Below are 18,905 nucleotides of genomic sequence, written 5' to 3'. Positions count from 1 at the left end.
GATTCGTCCCGATATTTGGTTTGATGACCAGAAGATCTTCGGCATCCAGGCTGTCGACGAAATCGCCTTCGTCATGACCATCCTAACCAACTGCCCATAAGAATGATCTCTATTTATTGTATAAGCTTTCGTTTTCGCTGTTTGGCACGAAATCCGGATAAAAGCAAAACCGATACTTCCCGCGTCTCACTCGACAACGGCGCGGGCTTCGCGCCTCACGGCTCCTCGAGCGCGTACATCGCCTCGGGTGTCCATCCCTCGGTTGATGTCCATCGCCGGCGTCGGGCTCACCACCTTCGTCGCAGGTGAGCGCCCCCATCTTATTTATTCATCCGCCCGACAAATCGTTCGCGCAACCCTACGCCCTGGACGAACCCGGGTCACCGTGCCAATACCTCACCCGCCCGTCCGTCCCTCCGCGCAGGGCACTCGCCGTTCGCCAAGCAGCCACGCGCGCGGTCGGCGTCGTTCGCGAACGCGCGCCGAACTTCACCGGGACGTCACGTCGCGCGACGCACCGCCTACTCGTCCTCGTCATCATCGTCTCGCGGGTCCCCAACCCGCCTCGCCCGTCGTCGCGTCGCCCGTCTCGCGGCGTCCGGACAGGACGCTTCCCAGACGCGCTCGGACGCCGCGCCGAAGAAGATGAGCCCGCTCGCGTACGTCAACGAGTCCACCAAGTTCATCGTCAGCGGCGCGTGCCTCGCCGTGCTGCTCACCCATCCCAACGTCCCGGTGTGCTGGTGCCTCAGCGGCAGCGTGTTCAACTCCCTCAACAGCAAGCTCCTCAAGCGCCTGATCAACGAGAGCAGGCCGGAGGGCGCGACGAAGCTCGACCCGGGGATGCCGTCCTCGCACGCGGTATCCCTTAGTTACCTCTCCACGTACGCGGCTTGCGCGTTGCTCTTACGGGGCGGCGGCTACCCCGACGTTCCCGGCGCTTGGCCCGTCCACCCGTCGTTGGTCCGCCCCGGCGCGTGCGCCCTCGTCGCCCTCGGCGTCTTCCTCACGTGGCTCAGGGTGCGTTTGGGGTACCACAACAACGCGCAGGTGTGCGTCGGGTACGGCATCGGCGCCGTCACGTCGCTGGGGTGGCTGTGGTGCGGCGAGAACGTGGTGGGTCCCGCGCTGGCCACGGACCCGAACGCGATAAAGTACGTCCAGGGTTTGGTGGGTTTCGCGTCGGCGATCTTTCTGCCGGTGTCGGCGCGTTGGTTCGGGGAGGCGAGGGAGTGGTTCGCGAGGCGGCGCGAGGCGAGGGCGGCGAAGCGCGAGTAGTGACGTAGCGTAAGACTCTAGAGCTAGCAGGCGGATGCGACGTGTAACTTATGTCAAGTGATGAAAACGCGCACTCGAGAATTCGTCGGGTTTCTCAGATATCAGAGGAGGGTTTATCCGGATGCGATGGCACAGCGAGGGTGCGGGGACGGCGCCGAGGGAGGGGGGGTATCGGAGCGCGGGGCGGCGCGTAGGTCGCCATGGTGGTCTTCGACGTCGTCGTGGAGGTTCCGATGGACGCGGACGAGTACCTGCGCGTCAAGGACAGCGCCGCTTACAAGGCGTTCCACTGCGAGAAGAACGGCACTTTGAACGAGTACATCAGCGACGAGGTGGTCGACGGCGAGCGACGCACGGTGACGAAGACGATCCCGAACATCGCCATTCCGTGGGCGCTGAGACGCGCGATCCTCGGGAACAGGCGCGTCGAGTTCATCGACCGCAGGCGGTGGCGCGACGGCGCGCACCTCACCGCGCCGTTCACCCAGCACTTCCACACGACGAACAACATCAGCGATCGGTGCGTCGTCAACGGGACGGTCACCGTGGAGCGTCACGGCCCGAACCGGTGCAGGATCATCGCGCGGGGCGAGTGCGTCGTGGACGTCAAGGGCCTGGGGGGCAAGATCGAGCAGCTCATCGTGAACAACCTCCGGGGTTCGTACGAGAAGGTCCCGGCGGTCGTCGCCGAGTGGCTCGCCATCTCGGCACGTCGTCCATCGACGTTGGACGAGGCGCCGGCGGCGGCACAGCCGGCGGCGTCCGAGTTCACGTCGCTGGACCTCGGACCGCCCACCCCTCCCGACATGTACGACGACGCGCGTTCGACGACGGACGACGTCGAGGCCGGCCGCGTCAACGGCGTCGGGTCGTTACCCAGGCAGCGTTCGTACGCGTTCGACCGCGACGAGGAACGCTTCCAAACGCCGCGAGCCGGGAAATATCACTCCAGCAGCGACTCATCAACGTCGTTCCTGCACCCGACGCCGGCGCCGCACGCGCGGTTCACCCCCGCGCGGGGCAGGTCGCTGCTCTCGTCTCGCAAGCCCGGGGCGGGGATACGGGGCCGGCGAGGGGGACGCGGGTTTAGGCGGTCGACGTCGCCGGCGGTTTTCTTCGCCGCCGCCGCCGCTTTCTGGGTATTCGCCGCGTGGTATTACCTGTTCGGCTCGAGCTCGTCCTCCCGGTCGGCGGCGACGTCCCTCGTCGGGGCGGACGACGTTGGGGACGCCTGGCGCGAGGCGGCGATCGCGCGGGAGATGGCGGCCGGGAGACTGGCCAGGGACAGGGCGTACGGGCTACACAGGGAGCGGCACGAGGCGGCGGCGGTTGGGGCGGCGGCGGCGGGGGCGACGGCGAAGGCGAGCGGCGAGCGCGCGGATGTCGCGGGCGCGGGAACGGAAGAGGGCGGCGGCATCGTCGGGTGCGTCGACGCGAGGCGCGAGGAGTGCGAGGGCTGGGCGTGCGACGGCGAGTGCGAGTCGAACCCCGCGTTTATGCTCGATCGGTGCGCGTGCGCGTGCGAGGAAGCGCGAAGGCGGAGCGAGTCGCTCGCCCCGGGGGGAGTCAACAAAGCGTTCGAGACGGACGTTACCCGCGGCGTGGCGCTCGGGCTGGACTGGCTGGACGTCAAGACGGGGAAACGCAAGGTTGCGAGGGTCCGCGTGCGGCTCGACCCGGCGGACGCCCCCGAGGCGGTCGCTGCGGTTCGAGCGGCGGCGGCGAGCGGGAAATGCGCTCCGGGAGTCCCCGGAAGGTGTCCGGAACGCGCGTGCCATTTCCATCGAGCCGAACGAACCTACGGGCTCGTGCAGGGTACCCTCGCGGGGCTGGAAAAGGCGGGCGGTTCGTTCGAGGACGGCAGGACGGAGGGCACCGCGCGGTGGGGGAGGGGCACGGTGGGGTACATACCGGGCGGCCCGAACTTGCTAGTCGCCACGAGGGACCACGACGAGTGGGACGCGAGTTTCACCGCGTTTGGGAAGGTGGTGGGTGAGGAGGACATGGCTGCGATTGACGATCTGCTCGATCTGCCCACGACGCCGTTCGTGCACCCGGAGTACAAGACGACGATGGCGATGCTGGTCACGAAGGTTCGGTTCACGCTGGAGGGCGCCACGGACGTGTGACCGATCGTGTCCGTTTCGTTCGTTGGTTCGTTGGTTCGTTCGTTCATTCATTCATTCATTCGTAGCGAGTCGAGTTGGGAAGAGACCGAAATCAAACGTCTTCGAACGTGTCCTCGGAGCCGAACTCGGCGAGCTCGACCTTCAGCAGCACGCAATCCGCGCACTCCTTCGCGTCCAACCCGTGCTCGCACGCGCGCTCGGCGAAGCACAGCGTGCACTGGTACTTGCGCCTGTTGTGGCGGCACACCGCGCCGCCCTTGCACAGCACGCAGCGATACCGATATCGGTCGTGCACGCAGATGGACCCTCCGCCGCAGAGCCTGCAGATGGTCTTTCGTTTGCCGTGGACGCAGATCGAGGCGCCCTTGCACGTCTTGCACGTCGCGCGTCTCGTGCCGTGTTCGCACACGGATCCCGCCGGACGACGATTCGGTCGACCCTTCGGTTTCCTGGGCACGACCTGGCACTCCGGGCACCACGCCTTCTTCAGCGCGTGCTTGCAGAGGAGAAACTGTCGCCCGTTCGCGGCCGTCTCGTACATCCTGGGCACCGGTTGGCACGTCGCGCCGTCGTCCTCGTCCTCGTCCTCGTTGGCGACGTATTTGGACTCGGACTCGCCGCCGAACGCCTCCCCGTCCGCCTCCGCCGCCGCCGCGGACGGAAGACGCGCCTCGCTCCCCAAAGAGGGCTCGATCTTCACCGAGGGCGCGGCGCGTTCGTCCCGCGGTCTCTCTCCTTCGTCCCGCGGTCTCTTTCGTCCTTCGTCCTCGTCCCAGCCGTGAAGGAACGCCCCGAGGCGCTCGGCCCGCGCGCTCGGCGCGGCGGGGCTCGGCGCCGTCGCCGTCGCCGTCGCTCGGCCCGCGTCGACGCCGTCGTCGCCGACGCGGTCGTGGCTGGACACCGGGGCGAGGTCGTCGAGCAGCCCCTCGAGGAGCGTCTGATCCACCTCGCGGTGTCGCGCCACCTCGAACCGCAGCGCCTCGTTCTCCTCTCGCAGCGTCTCGCACGCGCGCGCCAGGACGTCGACACGTGCGGCGCACGTCGTCTCGAGCGAGGCGACCTGCGACTCGAGGTGGCGGAGCCGGGCGACGAGCGCGCTCGACATTCGTCGATGGCTCAACACGCCGATGGGGCGCGGGGTGCGTGCGCGCGGACCTCGTCGCAGCGCCCGGTGTCGATACGACGAGACTAGTCCTGGGACTCGCCGAGACGAAAACGCCTCTTTGGGATCTCGGATTCGCAGGAAGTTTCTGATGAAAGAAAAAGGGGTTGCCGTCGAAACACCCAATGACGTGCCGCCAGCTGGAGCCGAGTGCCCGACCGCCTTTTTTTTTCTGCACGATATCGTGACTGGTCCGCTGGTGCACGACGAAAATTTCCGGTCGGTTACGAAATGCTCGCGTGTACGTACACTTTTTCGGGCGGTTACATGTTTCTTCTCGGAGCTGCTGACGGAGCAACGACGCGCACTCTTCGTCGCGCCCTCGCCGTGTATCCCACGAAATGCGCGCGACGTCCACCGCCCTGACTCCGTATCGCGCCGCCGTCGATCCCCTTCGACGCGCGGACCATCGCGCCGCGCGCCTTCGCCGCGTCGCGCCCGCCCCCCGCGTCGTCGCCAAGGGGCTCGAATCCTTCGGCGGGTCCAATGCGGCCTCCTCCGGGGGCTCTCTCGGCCGCCGCAACGCCCGCCGCGCGCACCCCAAGATCGTCCCGATCTCCAACGCGCGCAGGACCGTCGCCAAGAACGTCGTCCTCCAGGCTAACGACGTCGAAGACGGCGAGGAACTCACCGCGCTCGACGCGAACAAGCCGTACACCCCCCCCCATGCGCTGCCGGGAGACCCGAGTTCCCCGACGCACGACAAGTCCTCCAGGCACCATCAGGACCTGGTGTCCAACCACATCGTCCACCAGATCTCCACCGAGCCCTCCACGGGCACGCTCGCGAGCTGCAACCGCAACCTCGCCCTCGAGATGGTCCGCGTCACCGAATCCGCCGCGGTCGCCGCCGCGCGATGGCTCGGCAAGGGCGACAAGATGGCCGCCGACGGCGCCGCGGTTCGAGCCATGCGCCAGGCGCTCATGCACGTCGACTTCTCCGGCCGCGTCGTCATCGGCGAGGGCGAGAAGGACGACGCGCCCATGCTCCACAACGGCGAGCTCGTCGGCACCGGCGTCGAGCCCGTCGCGGAGATCGCCGTCGATCCCATCGACGGCACCACCCTCGTCGCCGGCGGTCGCAACGGCGCCGTCTCCGTCATCGCCATCGCCGAGCGCGGCGCGCTGTTCGACCCGGGGCCCGCGTTCTACATGGACAAGCTCGTCGTCGGGCCCGCCGCGGTGGGGCACGTGGACATCACGCGATCCCCGACCGTCAACGTCCACGCAATCGCTCGAGCGCTCAAGAAACCCGTCAGCGAAGTCACCTGCGTCGTGCTGGACCGCGACAGGCACGTGGGGCTCGTCGAGGAGCTTCGGATGGCGGGCGCGCGAATCAAGCTCATCTCCGACGGCGACGTGGAGGCGGCGATCGCGGTGTGCGACCCGGAGTCTGGCGTCGACGCGCTCTTCGGTATCGGCGGGACTCCGGAGGGGGTCATCGCCGCCGCCGCGATTCGGTGCATGGGCGGGGAAATTCAGGGCCAGCTCTGGGTGCGATCGCCGGAGGAGGCGGCGGCGTGCAGGGCGGCGGGCGCTGACCCGATGCGGGTGCTGAGGACGAACGACCTGTGCGGCGGCGAGGAGGTGTTCTTCACCGTGACGGGGATCAGCGACGGCGACTTGCTCGACGGGGTCAACTTTCACGACTTCGGCGCCACGACGCACTCGTACATCATGCGCGCGCCATCCGGGACGATCCGATACATGAAGACGTACCACAGGTGGAAGGACAGGATGGCGCAGACGAACAAACTGCAGGATTCTTTGACTGGCGGCGGCGCGTTCAAGCTCTAAGCACCCAGTCGCGGCGACTGGGACCATCTGAAGCTTTTTTGCGGGTACACTCCCCAGGTGAAGCTCGACCAGCCCGTCACTATGCTCAAAGTGTCGCCGAAAATTCACCACTTTGTCAGCTTTTTCCAGTTCATTCACTGGAGAGCATGACATTTCAGAGCGACACTTTGATGCTATTATCCTCGCGACTTTCTGTCACACGGAACCGAGGTGATGGTGCTGGTCGAGCTTCCGCGCACTTCAGATGGTCTCAAGCCGCCGCCCGCCAACTTGTACCCTACTCTCAACATCCTGTTTTAACATACGTTGTACATAACCCCCCGCGAGCGTACTTGTACAAAAGAAGGCGCACGTCGTATAAAAAAGTAAAAGCCGTATCCGTGCGAGCTCAACTAAAGAACTAAAACCTCCTCTTCGCTCCCTTCGCTCCTCGCGGTTCACTTTCCGGGCAGCGTCCTCCATATCCTGATCGTGCCGTCCTCCGACCCCGACGCGTACGACTTACCGTCCGGCGCGAACCTCACGCTGTGCACCGGCCCGTGGTGTCCCTTCCCGCAGTCAACCTCCTCGCCGGTGCTCATGGAGTGCGCGTGGACCCACATGTCCGTCCCACCCGCGACGAAGACGTCGTTCTTGATGCAGACGCTCGCGCTCTCCACCTCGTACCCCATCGTGCGCTTCCACACCGGCGTGAACGTCATGGCGTCGAAGAACGTCACCGTCTTGCCGTCCGCGGTGGTGATGTACCGACCGTCGTCGGTGATCTCGATGCTCGTCACCGGTGAGTCGGTGCCCAGCGTGGTGACGATGGTGTTGGTGCGGACGTCCCACACGCGGATGCCCTTATCGTCGGCGCACGACGACATGATCAACGTGTCCTCCGCGGTGAACTGCGCGGTGCGAATCTGCGACGGGGAGCCCTGCATCACGTAAGGCTCCGCGTCGACGTTGCCGAGGTCGTAGATGCGCAGGAGCTTCTCGCTCCCGCCGGTGAGGAGCTTCTGGCAGTCGTCGGAGAAGGACACGGACTTGCAGATGTGCTTGTGCTGAAAGACGTGAAGCTCGTCGCCGGTGATGGCGTTCCACAGGCGCGCGCTGAAGTCCGCCGAGGCGGTCGCGGCGTGCGTCGCGGGGGCGTTGAGCGTGGCGCTCCACACGCAGCCCTTGTGGCCCTCGAATGTTCCGATCCAGTCTCCCGTCTCGGCGTTGCGGAGCATCGGCTGGCCGTCTGTCGGTGGTCGGGGGTATCGCGCGGTCAGCGCTATGTTCGGGCACGCGGTTCGGGAATTTTCAGACGCGCGGATCGTGTCGGGGAGGCGGGTGGCGCCCCTCCGGAACGACGCGGAAAAAGGTTGGATGACTACTCGGCCGTGGGTGCCTCGTCTCACCCTTGGAGGAGCTGATCAGGAAGACGCCGTCGTCGGTGATGCGGCTGTACTCGAGGTGGTTGATGGGGCGCGAGTGCCCGTGGCACACGAGCGGAGCGTTCGACGTCGCCATCCTCGCTGCGTGACCCTCCCGGCCCGCGCGCTCGACGTCTCTGACCCGCGACGGAGATCTCGCCCACGGCACACGAGACTGCTCAGACCCTAACTCCCACAGCGCACTGCGGAACCGCGCGCGAAAGACACTCGGAGAATTGGAAATTTTTGGTTTTTCGGCACACCCACTCTACTCACCGCGCCGCGGCCTCCTCCGCCTTGGTCACCTCATCCATGCACGCCATCAGCTCCTCGTGCACCTCCCCCATGCTCTCGTCGAACTTACCCGCCGCGCTCGCCTTGCACACCCCGTTCATGTGCATCCTCGCCTGCGCCAGCTGTCGCCTCGCGTCAGCCATCTCCGTCCCGCCCGCAGCCCTCTCCGCCGCTCGCACCCATCCCCGGCACATGTCCAGGCTCGCCGCCGCGTACTCCGCGAACGCCGCCGCGTCCTTGCGCCACCCCGACGTCTCCAGCGCCCTCACCCGCTTCAGCCTCGCCTCGTTCGCCACCAAAAACTCCCCGCGCGCCTCCTTGAGATCCGCCGAGAGCGACCACAGATCAGCCGTGTCCTTCACCGCCCGTTCGCCGCTCGAAGCGCCGAGCGCGCGACGAAGCACCTCGTCGACGGCAGCCTCCAGACGGACCGTCTCGCGGCTCAGCACCTCCGCCTGGACCGACTCGGACGCTGCGGCGTGCGCCTCTTTGGCCGTTTCTTTGGCCGTTTCGTCGTCCGAATCCGACGCGAAGGCGTCGAGGAAATCGTCGGCGAAATCGCCGGCGTCGCCGCCCCCCGTCGCCGCCGCGCCGCCGACGCCCTCCCAAACCTCGACGTCGTCGTCGTCGTCGTCGTCGTCGTCGCCGTTCAGCGCCAGGTCCGCGATGCCGCCGAGGACCGCGAGCTTCTTCTGCTCGTCCTTCGCCTCGGCCGCCTCGGCGTCAGCCTCTTTCCGGAGCCAATCCAGATCCTTACCGGACCGCGCCTCCTTGCACCGCTCCACCAGCGTGGACAGCGTCGCCACGTGAAGCTTGGCGCCGCCGGTCAGGTCCATCACCTTCACGAGCGCCCGGGCGCTCTGCTGGAACCTGCCAATCTTGGCGCTCACCATCGCGAGGTTCTCCCACGTCTGCCACGACGTCGCCACCTGCTTCACCGCCTCTCGGAGCGCGACGTGCGCGGCGGCAAACTTTTGTCTCCGGATGTTCAACGCGGCTACGTTGTTCCAAGCCTGCCCATTCTCCGGATCCACCTGCGTGCACCGGACGAAGGCGCCGAGGGCTTCCTCCTCGCGATCCGCCTTGAGCAGGGCGTAGCCGCAGCTGAACCATCCGTCGGGGAAGAGCGGGTTGGTCTTCATCGCCTTAGACCAGTACTCAGCCGCGGATTTCCAATCCTCGCGGAGCGCGGCTCGCCTGGCCAACGACCGCATGGCGCGCGCGTTCTTGCCCTCGCTCACCTCGAGCGCCTTTAGGAAGTGCTCCTCGAGGTCCAGAGCGTCGCCCAGGGCGCACCAGAGCTTCGGGTCGGTCGGGTCGACTTCCAGACGTCTCCGGATCGTATCCGCGGCGGCTTGCTTCTTCCCCAGCAGCGTGAGGCACACGATGAGCGAGTCCCACAGCTCAATCTCCTCGAAGAGCTCCAGCGCCGCGCCCACCATGCCCAGCGACACGAGGTGATCGCCGAGCTCCTTGCGGAGCATCGCGCCGGGGGGGAACCAGGTGGAGTACGCGTAACGAATCCTCGCAGCCGCCGACGGAGCCGGCGACTCCAGCGACTTGACCAGATCCTCCATCACGAGCAACGCCCTTTCTCGAGTCCGCGCTCGTTCCCTCTCGTGACGCGCCGAAAGCACCGCCGCCGCCGCCCTGAGCACCGGCCGGGACCTGCGCTGGGTCTGCACGCACTCGTGGTAGGGCGCGACGGACCACGACCGCGTGCCGTCGTCCGCCATGGACTTGCGAACAGTCACCGCAGTCGCCAGCACCAGCGCCTGGTGCGCCGCCGGCATCGGCGCGCCGTACGCGGCCTTCTCCCCATCGTCCCTGTCCGCGCGGGTCACCCCCAGCCTCGGCGCGATGAGCACCTGCGCGCCGTCGGCGGATAACCCGTCGAGCTCGATGGCTATGCGGTTCATCGCGGCGGATTTGGTGTTGACGACGCGGCCGGTCGCGTCGCGTTCAGCCTCCGCCTCGGCTTTCTTCGCCAGCTGTGTCGCGACTTCCTCGGCGACGGCTTCATCCGTCTCGTCGTCGCTCGCCGCCTCCTCGTCCACTGACGTCACGCCCGGCCTCTTAAACACGCACAACCCTGTACACTCCGCGCGGAGCACCATCTGCGCCTTGGCGTCCGTCTGGTGAATCGTCCGGAAGCCCATCTCGCCGACCACCTCGTGCGTCGCCCCGATGGGTTCGCCAGCCGCTCGAAGCAGAGCCCTCGCGCTGTCCACGTGGCCGTACTCGTGCTCCATCAGCGCCGTCTCCAGCAGCGACATGGATGACGCGAGCCCCGCGGTGGCGGCGTTGGCGGCGGCGGGCGTGGGTGACCCGTCGCTTTCCCTCGCCGTCGCCGCTCGCACGATCGCGGCTGGTGTCGGAAAACCCGGCGCGGCGTTGCCAGGGGCGAACCACGCCAGCGTGAGCGAGTGGCATCCCAACAGCAAACGCCTCAGCGTGGGGGACCGCCCGGACAGCAGCCTCTGGTGCGCGATGTGCGTCCTGGACGCCCACCACGTCAGCGACGGCGGGGGAATGTCCTCGTCGGGCCACAGCACGACGCGGCCCGGGGTAGCCCTCGCCGCCATCTTCGCCTGCATCTTCGCCGCCCTCGCTCGGGTCTCCGCGAGCGTCGCAGTCGCGACGTCGACGTCGGCGCCGCCGAACGCCTCCTCGGCGCGCGGCGCGCATCGATCGGCGAGGAGGACTTTCGCGAGGTACAGGTACTGCGGCAGGAAGCACCTGCCGACGACGTCCTCGCCGTCGCGCGCCAAGGACCGCGTCGCCCACTTGTTCCACGCGTCGGCGCTCGCGGCGAGATCGGCGGCGGGCGCGGACGGGGTGAGCGGGCAGTGGGGCGCGTCGCGGCAGTCGGGACCCGTGACGTTGGCCTGGATGAACGCGTTGAGCGCCGCGACGCCGAGCGCGAGGATGCAGAGCTCGTGACCAGCCTTCGCGAGGGTGCCGCGCGCGGCGGCGGCGGCGCCCGCCGACTCCACCGCCGCCTCCACGGATGCGTAGAGCGCGGTCACGCCGTCGACGTCGGGGGAGGGCGCGGCCTGGCCCTCGATCGCGGCGGGGACGATGAGGGCGTTCTTCGCGGATGCGCACGTCAGCGCCTCGACGAACGCGCCGCGTCGGATGAGCGCGATGACCTCCGCCGCGGCGCGTGCGTCCGGCCCGGCCTTGGCGGGCACCGCCGCCGGGGATGGGATCCCTCGGACGGAACCCACGGGCCTCGACAGGGACGACAGCAGCAGGTCGCGCTCGAGCGCGACGATGACCGCCGTGGGCGTCAGCTCCGCGATGTTGGGCTCCTTCTTCCAGCCCATTTTGGCGTGCCTTTCGGGTCCGTCGATGCGCCTACGCGTGTGGCGCGGCCGTTATGTATTTCCGATCGATCGTCCCCGAAGCGGCAGTCAGGTCACACTCGGTCATCCCTCGCGGCGCTTTTTCAAGGTTTTCCCGCGGCGAGCCCCCCCATTCGCGAGCGCGCTCGCGTACGGGCTCCGTTCCACGGGCCACACCCCGCGTGCTTCGAGCACCACACCGGCGAGCGACCCAGCGCCCGTCTCGAGCGCCATGAAGGTCGCCTTCAAGACACTGTGAGCGCCGAGCCCGAACCGTTCCCTCCCGTTATTTATCGACGCCGGTTCGAGCTTGGATCGAGGGGATAAATCTGGGGCGACGCGCGCCCGGCGACGCCGCGACGGCGCCGCTCGGCGTGCTCGCGCGTCCGCACGTCGCGCGAACCGCGGCAACGACGGCGACGACGGCTCGCGGCGCGCGCTCGCGCGCGTGAACCGCGCCGACCCGCCCAGATCTTCCCCATTCTTACCCCCTCGGCAAAGCGAGGTCGACGTGGGCACGAGATCTGCGCGTCCCGCGACCCAACCCAACCGGCGCCCGCGCTGACCGCCGAATCCCCGTCCCGTGAAACCCACCCCGCAGCACCAACCAGAAGTTCGAGGAGGACTTCGCGGACGACGCGTCCATCGGGGACGTCCGCGCCAAGCTCTCCGAGACGCAGAAGATCCCGGCTCCCGAGATGGTGCTGATCCACAAGGGCAAGGTGCTCACCGACGACGCGACGCTCGCCGCCGCTGGGGTCACCGAGGCGAGCTTCATCGTGATGATGCACCAGAAGCCCAAGGCGCCCAAGCCCGCGCCGCCTCCCCCGGTGCCCAAGCCCGCCGCCGCCGCGCCGGCTCCCGCGCCGGCGACCACCCCGGAGGCACCAGCCGCGGCCACCCCCGAGACCCCCGCCGCGACTCCCTCGACGGAGCCCGCGCCCGCCGGCACCCCGACAGACAGCTCGCTCGTCACCGGCGCCGCGCTGCAGGAGACCATCAACAACATGATGTCCATGGGTTTCGAGCGCGACGCGTGCGTCAGGGCGCTTCGAGCCGCGTTCAACAACCCGGACCGCGCGGTGGAGTACCTCCTCACCGGCATCCCCGAGAACCTCATGCCTCCCGCGGCGCCCGCCGCTCCCGCCGCCGCCGCTCCCGCCGCCGCCGCTCCCGCCGCCGCCGCCGCCGCGGCCGCGACGGCGCCCGGCGGCCCGGGCCCCAACACCCAGCCCCTGAACCTCTTCCCCGAGGGCGGCGTCCCCGGCGGCGGCGGCGGCGGCGGGGGAGAGGGGAGCGGCATCCTCGACTTTCTTCGCGAGAATCCCCAGTTTCAGGCTATTCGCGCCATGGTCCAGGGCAACCCGCAGATCCTCCAGCCCATGCTCGCGGAGTTGCAGAGGCAGAACCCGCAGCTGTACCAGCTCATCGCGGGCAACCAGGAGGAGTTTCTCAGGCTGCTCAACGAGCCGGCGCCGGAGGGGGCGCTGGAGAACCTGGCGGCTGGGCTGGGCGACGGCGGCGGGTTCGGCGGCGACGACGGGGAGGGACAGATTGAAATCTCCGAGGATGAAAAGGCGGCCATCGACCGACTCGCCGCGCTCGGGTTCGAGTTTGAGCGGGCCGCGGAGGCGTTCTTCGCGTGCGGGAAAAACGAGGAGCTCGCCGCGAACTTCCTCTTCGACAACGCCGGTCAGGATTGATCGCTCGCTCGTAAGCGTTACCACGCTGTTGTTGCGGGTTGATGGCTTTTGAAGGAACGACTTTGTTTGCTCTCTTCGGTGACGAGAGCTCTCTTCGGCGGTCGTCGCGAAGGGCGGGTTTTAGCACGAGGCGCCTTGGGAACGTAGAGCGTATTTGGTGTATGTCAGAACTAGTGACGCGCGGAGCTTCATCGCCTCGTCGCCCGACCGCCCGCCCGCTCGGAGTTGCTCGACGGCCCAATCAACAAGCCCAGTTGGTTTCACGCGCGCCTGTCAGACACTCGAGTGGCTTGTCTTTTTGCCAGATCGGAAGGCGCGGGGTCGGGCGGAGACCGGGACATCCTTCTCGATGGACGACCTCGACGCGCTTCTCGAGGACCTCGACGCCGCGGGTATCGGCGGCGGCGGCGCGGCCAAGGGCGGTGGCGGGACCGCGGCTCCGCCCGTCAGCAGAACCTCCAGCGTGCCCGCTCCCGGCAGGACCTCCACCGTGACGGACGGCCCCGCGCGATCGTCGGGGGACACCGCGGCGCGGGACGGGGTTAACGGCGCGAAACCGACGGGGAACCTCGACGAGCTCGACGACCTCCTCGGGGAGCTCGATGCGGTCATGGGCAGCGGCGTATCGCCCCTGACGGAACGACCGAAGCCCGCGTCGTCGTCGGCAACGACGACGACGTCCCAAAAGTCCAACGCACCATCATCGTCGTCGTCGTCGGCGCCGCGCGTCGCCGCGTTCGATCCGTCCCGGGTTCGAACCGGCGACCCTTCGGACCCGCGCGGCGGCGCGCACCTCGCGCCCAACCCGCGCGGCGGGGGCACCGGCGGCGGCGCGAGGTGTGCGCCGTGCGCGATCGTCGGCGGATCGGACGCCAAACTCGGCCGGGCGTCGTTCATGTCCCCGGACGCCCCGTGCGACGCGCTCCGGTGCGTGTCCTGCGACTTTGACGTGGTGTCCTTCGACGGCGTCGCGTGGTGTTCGGGCGAGGGGGGCGTCAAAGGTCCCGGGGTGGATTACATGTTCTTTCGTAACAACTACCCAGACGCGTCAGCGATGGGCGCGAGGGCGACGGAGAGAACCGGTTGGAGGGCGTACTGCTGCCAGTGCTCGTGGCGGAGTTTGGGCGTCGGCGGGCGGGAGAAGGTGGACGGCGTGGGGGGTGAGCTTCGGTGGGTGTGCGGGGGGCACTGAGCGCCGAGTCTCGAGTCTTAGCGGCGGTTAGGAGCGGCGCGCCGACGTCATTTATTCATTCATTCATCAGAGTCGCCATTTTTGAAGTTGGCCCCCAGTTTCGACCCGTCCGATGCAGAACGTGGCGCGCGAGCGATGGGTAGCGTGACCGAGCGCGTGGACTCGCTGATCGCCGCGGGGGACCTGGACTCCGTCGCGGGCGTCTGCGACGAGTTCGAGATCGTCGCCGGCGGCGCCGGCAACGTCCCGGAATGGCCCCACGCGACGCACGTGCTGTCGCGGATGCTCGCGGGCGATCTGGAGCGCGCGCGATGCGTGCTGGAGCGCGCGCCCGAGCACCTGCGCGAGCGCGATCCCGAGCTCCGCGCGGTCCACGCCGTGCTCGCGGCCATGCTCGACCGCGACCAACCCGCGGTGCACGCGGCCGCGGCCGCGCACGCGTGGTCGCCGCGGTGCGCGCCCCTCGCGGCGTCGTTGATCGAGAGGTACAGGGCGGCGACGCTGGATCTGCTGTCGCGCGCGTACACCACCGCGTCGTGCGCGCACGTCGCCGCGTGCCTCGGCGTGAGCGTCGAGGAGGCCGCCGCGCAGGGCGTCGGGATGGGGTGGAGCCTGGGCGAGGACGGCATGTTCGGGGTGGTGCGGCGGAAGGTGGACGACGAGGCCGAGGCGCTCGGCATGGACGCCGTGGAGAAACTCTCGGCGCTGATGGTGCACGTCACCGACATCGCCGGGCCGGACGAGGACGAGGAGTGAGACGGCGCATCGTAAGATTAGGTGTGTAACATCGACGCGATTAGTGTAGCTATCAAGACGCGGTGCTAACGTATCGGGCCACGCCATCGGGCCATCTCAACCCTTGACGACGGCGATTGGTCGGAGCTTGACAGCCTTCTTTGATATCCCCGCGTCGTGGCACGTGTTCACAACCTCCGTCACGTCCTTGTAACTCTCCGGCGCCTCCTCCATCACCAGCTTGGGCGACGCCACCCGAATCGCGATGCCCTTCGTCTTGAGCTTCTCCAGCACCTCGGTGTAATCGAGCTTGTTGCGGGAGTTGTTTCGGCTCCGAGCTCGACCCGCGCCGTGGCACGTGCTACCAAACGTCTCCTCCATCCCCTTCTCCGTCCCGGTCAAGATGTAAGAGCACGTCCCCATCGTGCCCCCGATGAGCACGGGCTGGCCGGTGTACTGGTAATCCACCGGTATCAGCGGGTGGTGCGGCGGGAACGCGCGCGTGGACCCCTTCCGGTGCACCAGCAGCGTCTTCAACTCGCCGTCCACCACGTGCTCCTCGATCTTCGCGATGTTGTGAGACACGTCGTACACGACGTGCATGTCCAGGTCGTCCGGGGTTTGATCGAACATCTTGGCGAACGCCTGCCTGCACAGGAACGTCATCGAGCTCCGGTTCACCCACGCGTAGTTCGCCGCGCACGACATGGCGCTGAGGTAGTTCTGGCCCTCGGGCGATGAGATCTTGGCACACGCCAGCTGGCGATCGTTGACGAGGATCCCGTCGCGAGCCATCGCGCGTTCCATCTCCGTCAGCGCGTCCGTCGCCACCTGGTGCCCGAGCCCGCGGCTCCCCGAGTGTATCATCACCATCACCTGCCCCAAACGCTCGATGCCCATCTTATCCGCCGCGTGCTTGTCGAATATCTCGTCCACCACCTGGATCTCGGCGTAGTGGTTCCCGGCGCCGAGCGTGCCCATCTGCGGCAGCCCCCGCTTCTTCGCCCGCGCGCTCACCTTGTTGGGATCCGCGTTGAGCATCCGCCCGTACTCCTCGCAGTGTTCCTTGTCCTCCGCCCACGCGTATCCCTCGCGCAGGGACCAGTCCATGCCCATCTCGAGCGCGGCTTCGAGCCCCGCGGGAGACGTGGGTATGATGCCCTGCGAACCCACGCCCACCGGGATGTGATCGAAGAGGGACTGCGCGAGCTTCTCCTTGATGTCCGTCACGTCGCGCTCGTGCAGGTTGGTGCGGACCACCCTGACGCCGCAGTTGATGTCGAAGCCCACGCCGCCGGGGGAGACGACCGCGTTTGGGTCGGACATGTCGAAGGCGGCGACGTTTCCTATGGCGAAGCCGTACCCGGAGTGGACGTCCGGGAGCGCGATGCTCTTGCTGACGATGCCGGGGAGGCAGGCGACGTTGGCGAGCTGCTTGACCGCGGGGAGGAAGCCGCCGACGTCGCCGCGGTCCACGTGCTGACGGAGCTCGTCGAACATGAGCGTCTCGAGGTGCTTGTTCACGTAGAAGACGCCGGGGACGCGCATGTTGGGAACGAAGCCCTCGCGCACGCGCCACTGCGTCGGCGTGACGCGCTCCAGGAACTCCATCTCCTGGGCGTAGGTGCGCCGACCGCCGGGGAGGTCCATGACGCCCATGGCGACGGGGCGGGTTCCGAGGAGTGCGAGGGATGGGTCCGGACCCTGAAACCCGCGCCGCGCGGGTCACTCCGCGCGCCGCGCTGTGTCGGGCGGCGGGGCGGCGGTGCGCCCGACGATTTCCCGAGTGCTTTTTCCTCGTCCGAGCCGATGCGGCGAGAGCCGCCGAGCTGACGTCAGAAATATCCGCGCACGTGCGTGTTGAACACGCGAGTCGTCGCCAAAGTTCGCGTCGAACCGAGCGCGACAACGCATTGATCGCGAGCATTCATACCGGCATTTGACTGACGGGTCTCACCGGCCCGGTCGAATGCGCGCTGACGAGATGCGCGGCACCCGACAGCCCCGGTTTTGTCCCCCTTTCTTGGTGGGGATCTCGGCGGTGATCCTCCTCACGTTCGTACTCCCCGTGTCTTGCGAGGACCTGTCTTCGGCTACGAATGCCTCCTGGTCACAGGTTGGAGACGTTATCACGGGAGCAGATGACTATCCTCAACTTGGAAGAGCCATATCCCTGTCTGACGACGGCACCAGGATGGCAGTAGGTACACCCACTTCAGATAGTTTTCAGGACACTAACTTCGAAGCCAAAGGGCGCGTTCGCGTCTTTGAGCTGCAGTCGGGTTCCTGGGTGCAGATGGGCAGCGACATCATCGGAGAATGGTCTGACAGAGCGGGTAGCTCCGTCGCATTATCCGGAAATGGAATGCGCCTGGCTGTTGGATCGCCTAGCCACTCCCCAGGAGGTTGCAATGGGGCGGGTTGCAAATACGGGGCAGGACGTGCAAGCGTCTACGAGTGGAATGGCGGTGACTGGGCGCGTGTCGGGGGGCACCTAGTGGGTGACCGGTGTGAGAGTAGCGAATGTGGTGGTTACTCCAGTGATCATCTTGGACGGTCGGTGTCGCTCTCCTACGATGGCAAATACTTGGCTGTGGGGGCCTACAAATACGTGAGGGTGTATGAATGGAAAAATGCTGGTGGGTTCGTCTGGACTGCTCACTACGCGAGCGGGCACGAGTCGACCAAGCTCGATGAGGATGGCAGGTACCACGGAACCGTCCGAATCTCAGGTGACGGTAATCGCCTCGCCGTAGCGGCTGGAGACTGGGTTCGCGCTGACGGCGGTTCGGCTCAAGGAACACAAGCGCGCTTACGCGTGTTTGAGCGCGTTTACAGCCCGAGCGGGACTGACTCTTGGGTCCAAATCGGCGCTGACCTTCCGAGCGTTAGTGCGGGGTGGGATGGAGGTCGGAGTCCTTCCACATCGATTTCCCAAGATGGATCAATCGTATCGTTTTCGGGTGGAGGTCAGAGCGGGTGCTGGCTGAAAGTGTTCCGGTATGATGGAGACGGCTGGGTTCAGAAGGGCTCGACATTCACGGCCACGAAGGTAGATTTTACCTGCGGCTCAACACTAGGACGTCTTTCCAACGACGGATTGTCCATCGCCTTGCGCCACGTGTGGTACAGTGCATCACCAGATGGTAGATACACTCCCAGCACTGTCGACTTGCGAAGGTGGGATCCGTCGAGCTCGTCTTGGCCATTTGTGGACGGTACGCGAATCACAGAGCCGTTTTCCAATCAGTACAATGCTTACGGGGCTTTTGAGGATATTGAATTGGCCGGGAACGTCACCCGCTTAGCCGTCGGCTATCCTCATACTCACACTTCTGAAAAGCAATATGCTGGCGCGGTTCACGTTTTCGACTACGGTGTCGCGCCGCCCGCGGCTCCGTCTCCTGCTGCGGGCGCGTCGAACTCGAGCTCCCCGGGCGCCGTCTCGGCTTCGTGCTCCTCCGGCGGGAATTCTCGCGCCACCGGCGGCAACGTCACCACCTTTGGCGACTACACAATCCACACGTTCACTTCCAGCGGCACGTTCCAGGTGACCGACTCCACGCTTGAAAAAGTGGATGTGCTGGTGGTGGGAGGAGGGGGTGCGGGAAACAACGCAGGGGGCGGTGCAGGAGGTGGAGGTGGCGTCATCTACGATCCAAACTCGACGTTGTCGTCGACCACGGTCACAGTCACAGTCGGCGACGGCGGCAGCGTCAGCGATGGTGGAAACAGCAATTTTGATAGTTTGGTTGCTACCGGTGGAAAGTTCAGTGGTACATGGGCAAGCGGATCAAGTGGATATGGCACTAACAGGACCGATCTTGGATATGGGTACCGCGAAGTCGCACTGAGCACTTCAAACG

The 18,905-nt window shown here is 66.8% G+C and overlaps 10 protein-coding genes across 10 annotated transcripts; 6 read left to right on the top strand and 4 right to left on the bottom strand.

The window, feature by feature from the left end:
- The first annotated feature begins 202 nt into the window (after window positions 1-202).
- On the top strand, window positions 203-1,341 carry MICPUN_105810 (predicted protein). Its single transcript, XM_002503814.1, has 2 exons — window positions 203-305; window positions 425-1,341. Exons 1-2 carry the CDS (start codon window positions 266-268, stop codon window positions 1,276-1,278), a joined length of 894 nt encoding a protein of 297 aa, XP_002503860.1. The 5' UTR covers window positions 203-265; the 3' UTR covers window positions 1,279-1,341.
- Window positions 1,342-1,478: 137 nt separating this feature from the next.
- Window positions 1,479-3,504, top strand: MICPUN_59891 (predicted protein; the record flags this gene model as incomplete). Its single annotated transcript, XM_002503813.1, has 1 exon — window positions 1,479-3,504. One exon carries the CDS (start codon window positions 1,479-1,481, stop codon window positions 3,405-3,407), a length of 1,929 nt encoding a protein of 642 aa, XP_002503859.1. The 3' UTR covers window positions 3,408-3,504.
- MICPUN_59890 (predicted protein) lies at window positions 3,499-4,512 on the bottom strand (the record flags this gene model as incomplete). The annotated part of the gene is made up of 1 exon (XM_002503462.1): window positions 3,499-4,512. One exon carries the CDS (start codon window positions 4,510-4,512, stop codon window positions 3,499-3,501), a length of 1,014 nt encoding a protein of 337 aa, XP_002503508.1.
- A 398-nt stretch (window positions 4,513-4,910) lies between these two features.
- GLPX (bacterial-like fructose-1,6-bisphosphatase) lies at window positions 4,911-6,686 on the top strand (the record flags this gene model as incomplete). The annotated part of the gene is made up of 1 exon (XM_002503812.1): window positions 4,911-6,686. The coding sequence occupies one exon, from the start codon at window positions 4,911-4,913 to the stop codon at window positions 6,363-6,365; it is 1,455 nt and encodes a 484-aa protein (XP_002503858.1). The 3' UTR covers window positions 6,366-6,686.
- A 15-nt stretch (window positions 6,687-6,701) lies between these two features.
- Window positions 6,702-7,895, bottom strand: MICPUN_94652 (predicted protein). The gene is made up of 2 exons (XM_002503461.1): window positions 7,754-7,895; window positions 6,702-7,593 (listed from the first exon to the last, which is right to left on the bottom strand). The coding sequence occupies exons 1-2, from the start codon at window positions 7,863-7,865 to the stop codon at window positions 6,803-6,805; spliced, it is 903 nt and encodes a 300-aa protein (XP_002503507.1). The 5' UTR covers window positions 7,866-7,895; the 3' UTR covers window positions 6,702-6,802.
- A 145-nt stretch (window positions 7,896-8,040) lies between these two features.
- On the bottom strand, window positions 8,041-11,391 carry MICPUN_101373 (predicted protein; the record flags this gene model as incomplete). The annotated part of the gene is made up of 1 exon (XM_002503460.1): window positions 8,041-11,391. One exon carries the CDS (start codon window positions 11,389-11,391, stop codon window positions 8,041-8,043), a length of 3,351 nt encoding a protein of 1,116 aa, XP_002503506.1.
- Window positions 11,392-11,641: 250 nt separating this feature from the next.
- MICPUN_59886 (predicted protein) lies at window positions 11,642-13,297 on the top strand (the record flags this gene model as incomplete). Its single annotated transcript, XM_002503811.1, has 2 exons — window positions 11,642-11,664; window positions 12,011-13,297. The coding sequence occupies 2 exons, from the start codon at window positions 11,642-11,644 to the stop codon at window positions 13,110-13,112; spliced, it is 1,125 nt and encodes a 374-aa protein (XP_002503857.1). The 3' UTR covers window positions 13,113-13,297.
- A 164-nt stretch (window positions 13,298-13,461) lies between these two features.
- Window positions 13,462-14,304, top strand: MICPUN_59885 (predicted protein; the record flags this gene model as incomplete). Its single annotated transcript, XM_002503810.1, has 1 exon — window positions 13,462-14,304. One exon carries the CDS (start codon window positions 13,462-13,464, stop codon window positions 14,302-14,304), a length of 843 nt encoding a protein of 280 aa, XP_002503856.1.
- Window positions 14,305-14,439: 135 nt separating this feature from the next.
- Window positions 14,440-15,060, top strand: MICPUN_59884 (predicted protein; the record flags this gene model as incomplete). The annotated part of the gene is made up of 1 exon (XM_002503809.1): window positions 14,440-15,060. One exon carries the CDS (start codon window positions 14,440-14,442, stop codon window positions 15,058-15,060), a length of 621 nt encoding a protein of 206 aa, XP_002503855.1.
- Window positions 15,061-15,156: 96 nt separating this feature from the next.
- Window positions 15,157-16,698, bottom strand: MICPUN_59883 (predicted protein; the record flags this gene model as incomplete). The annotated part of the gene is made up of 1 exon (XM_002503459.1): window positions 15,157-16,698. The coding sequence occupies one exon, from the start codon at window positions 16,696-16,698 to the stop codon at window positions 15,157-15,159; it is 1,542 nt and encodes a 513-aa protein (XP_002503505.1).
- Between the last annotated feature and the right edge of the window lie 2,207 nt (window positions 16,699-18,905).

The sequence above is a fragment of the Micromonas commoda genome, chromosome 7, assembly GCF_000090985.2.
Source record: "Micromonas commoda chromosome 7, complete sequence".
Lineage (NCBI taxonomy): Eukaryota > Viridiplantae > Chlorophyta > Mamiellophyceae > Mamiellales > Mamiellaceae > Micromonas > Micromonas commoda.
This window is presented reverse-complemented; position numbering and strand designations above follow the sequence as displayed.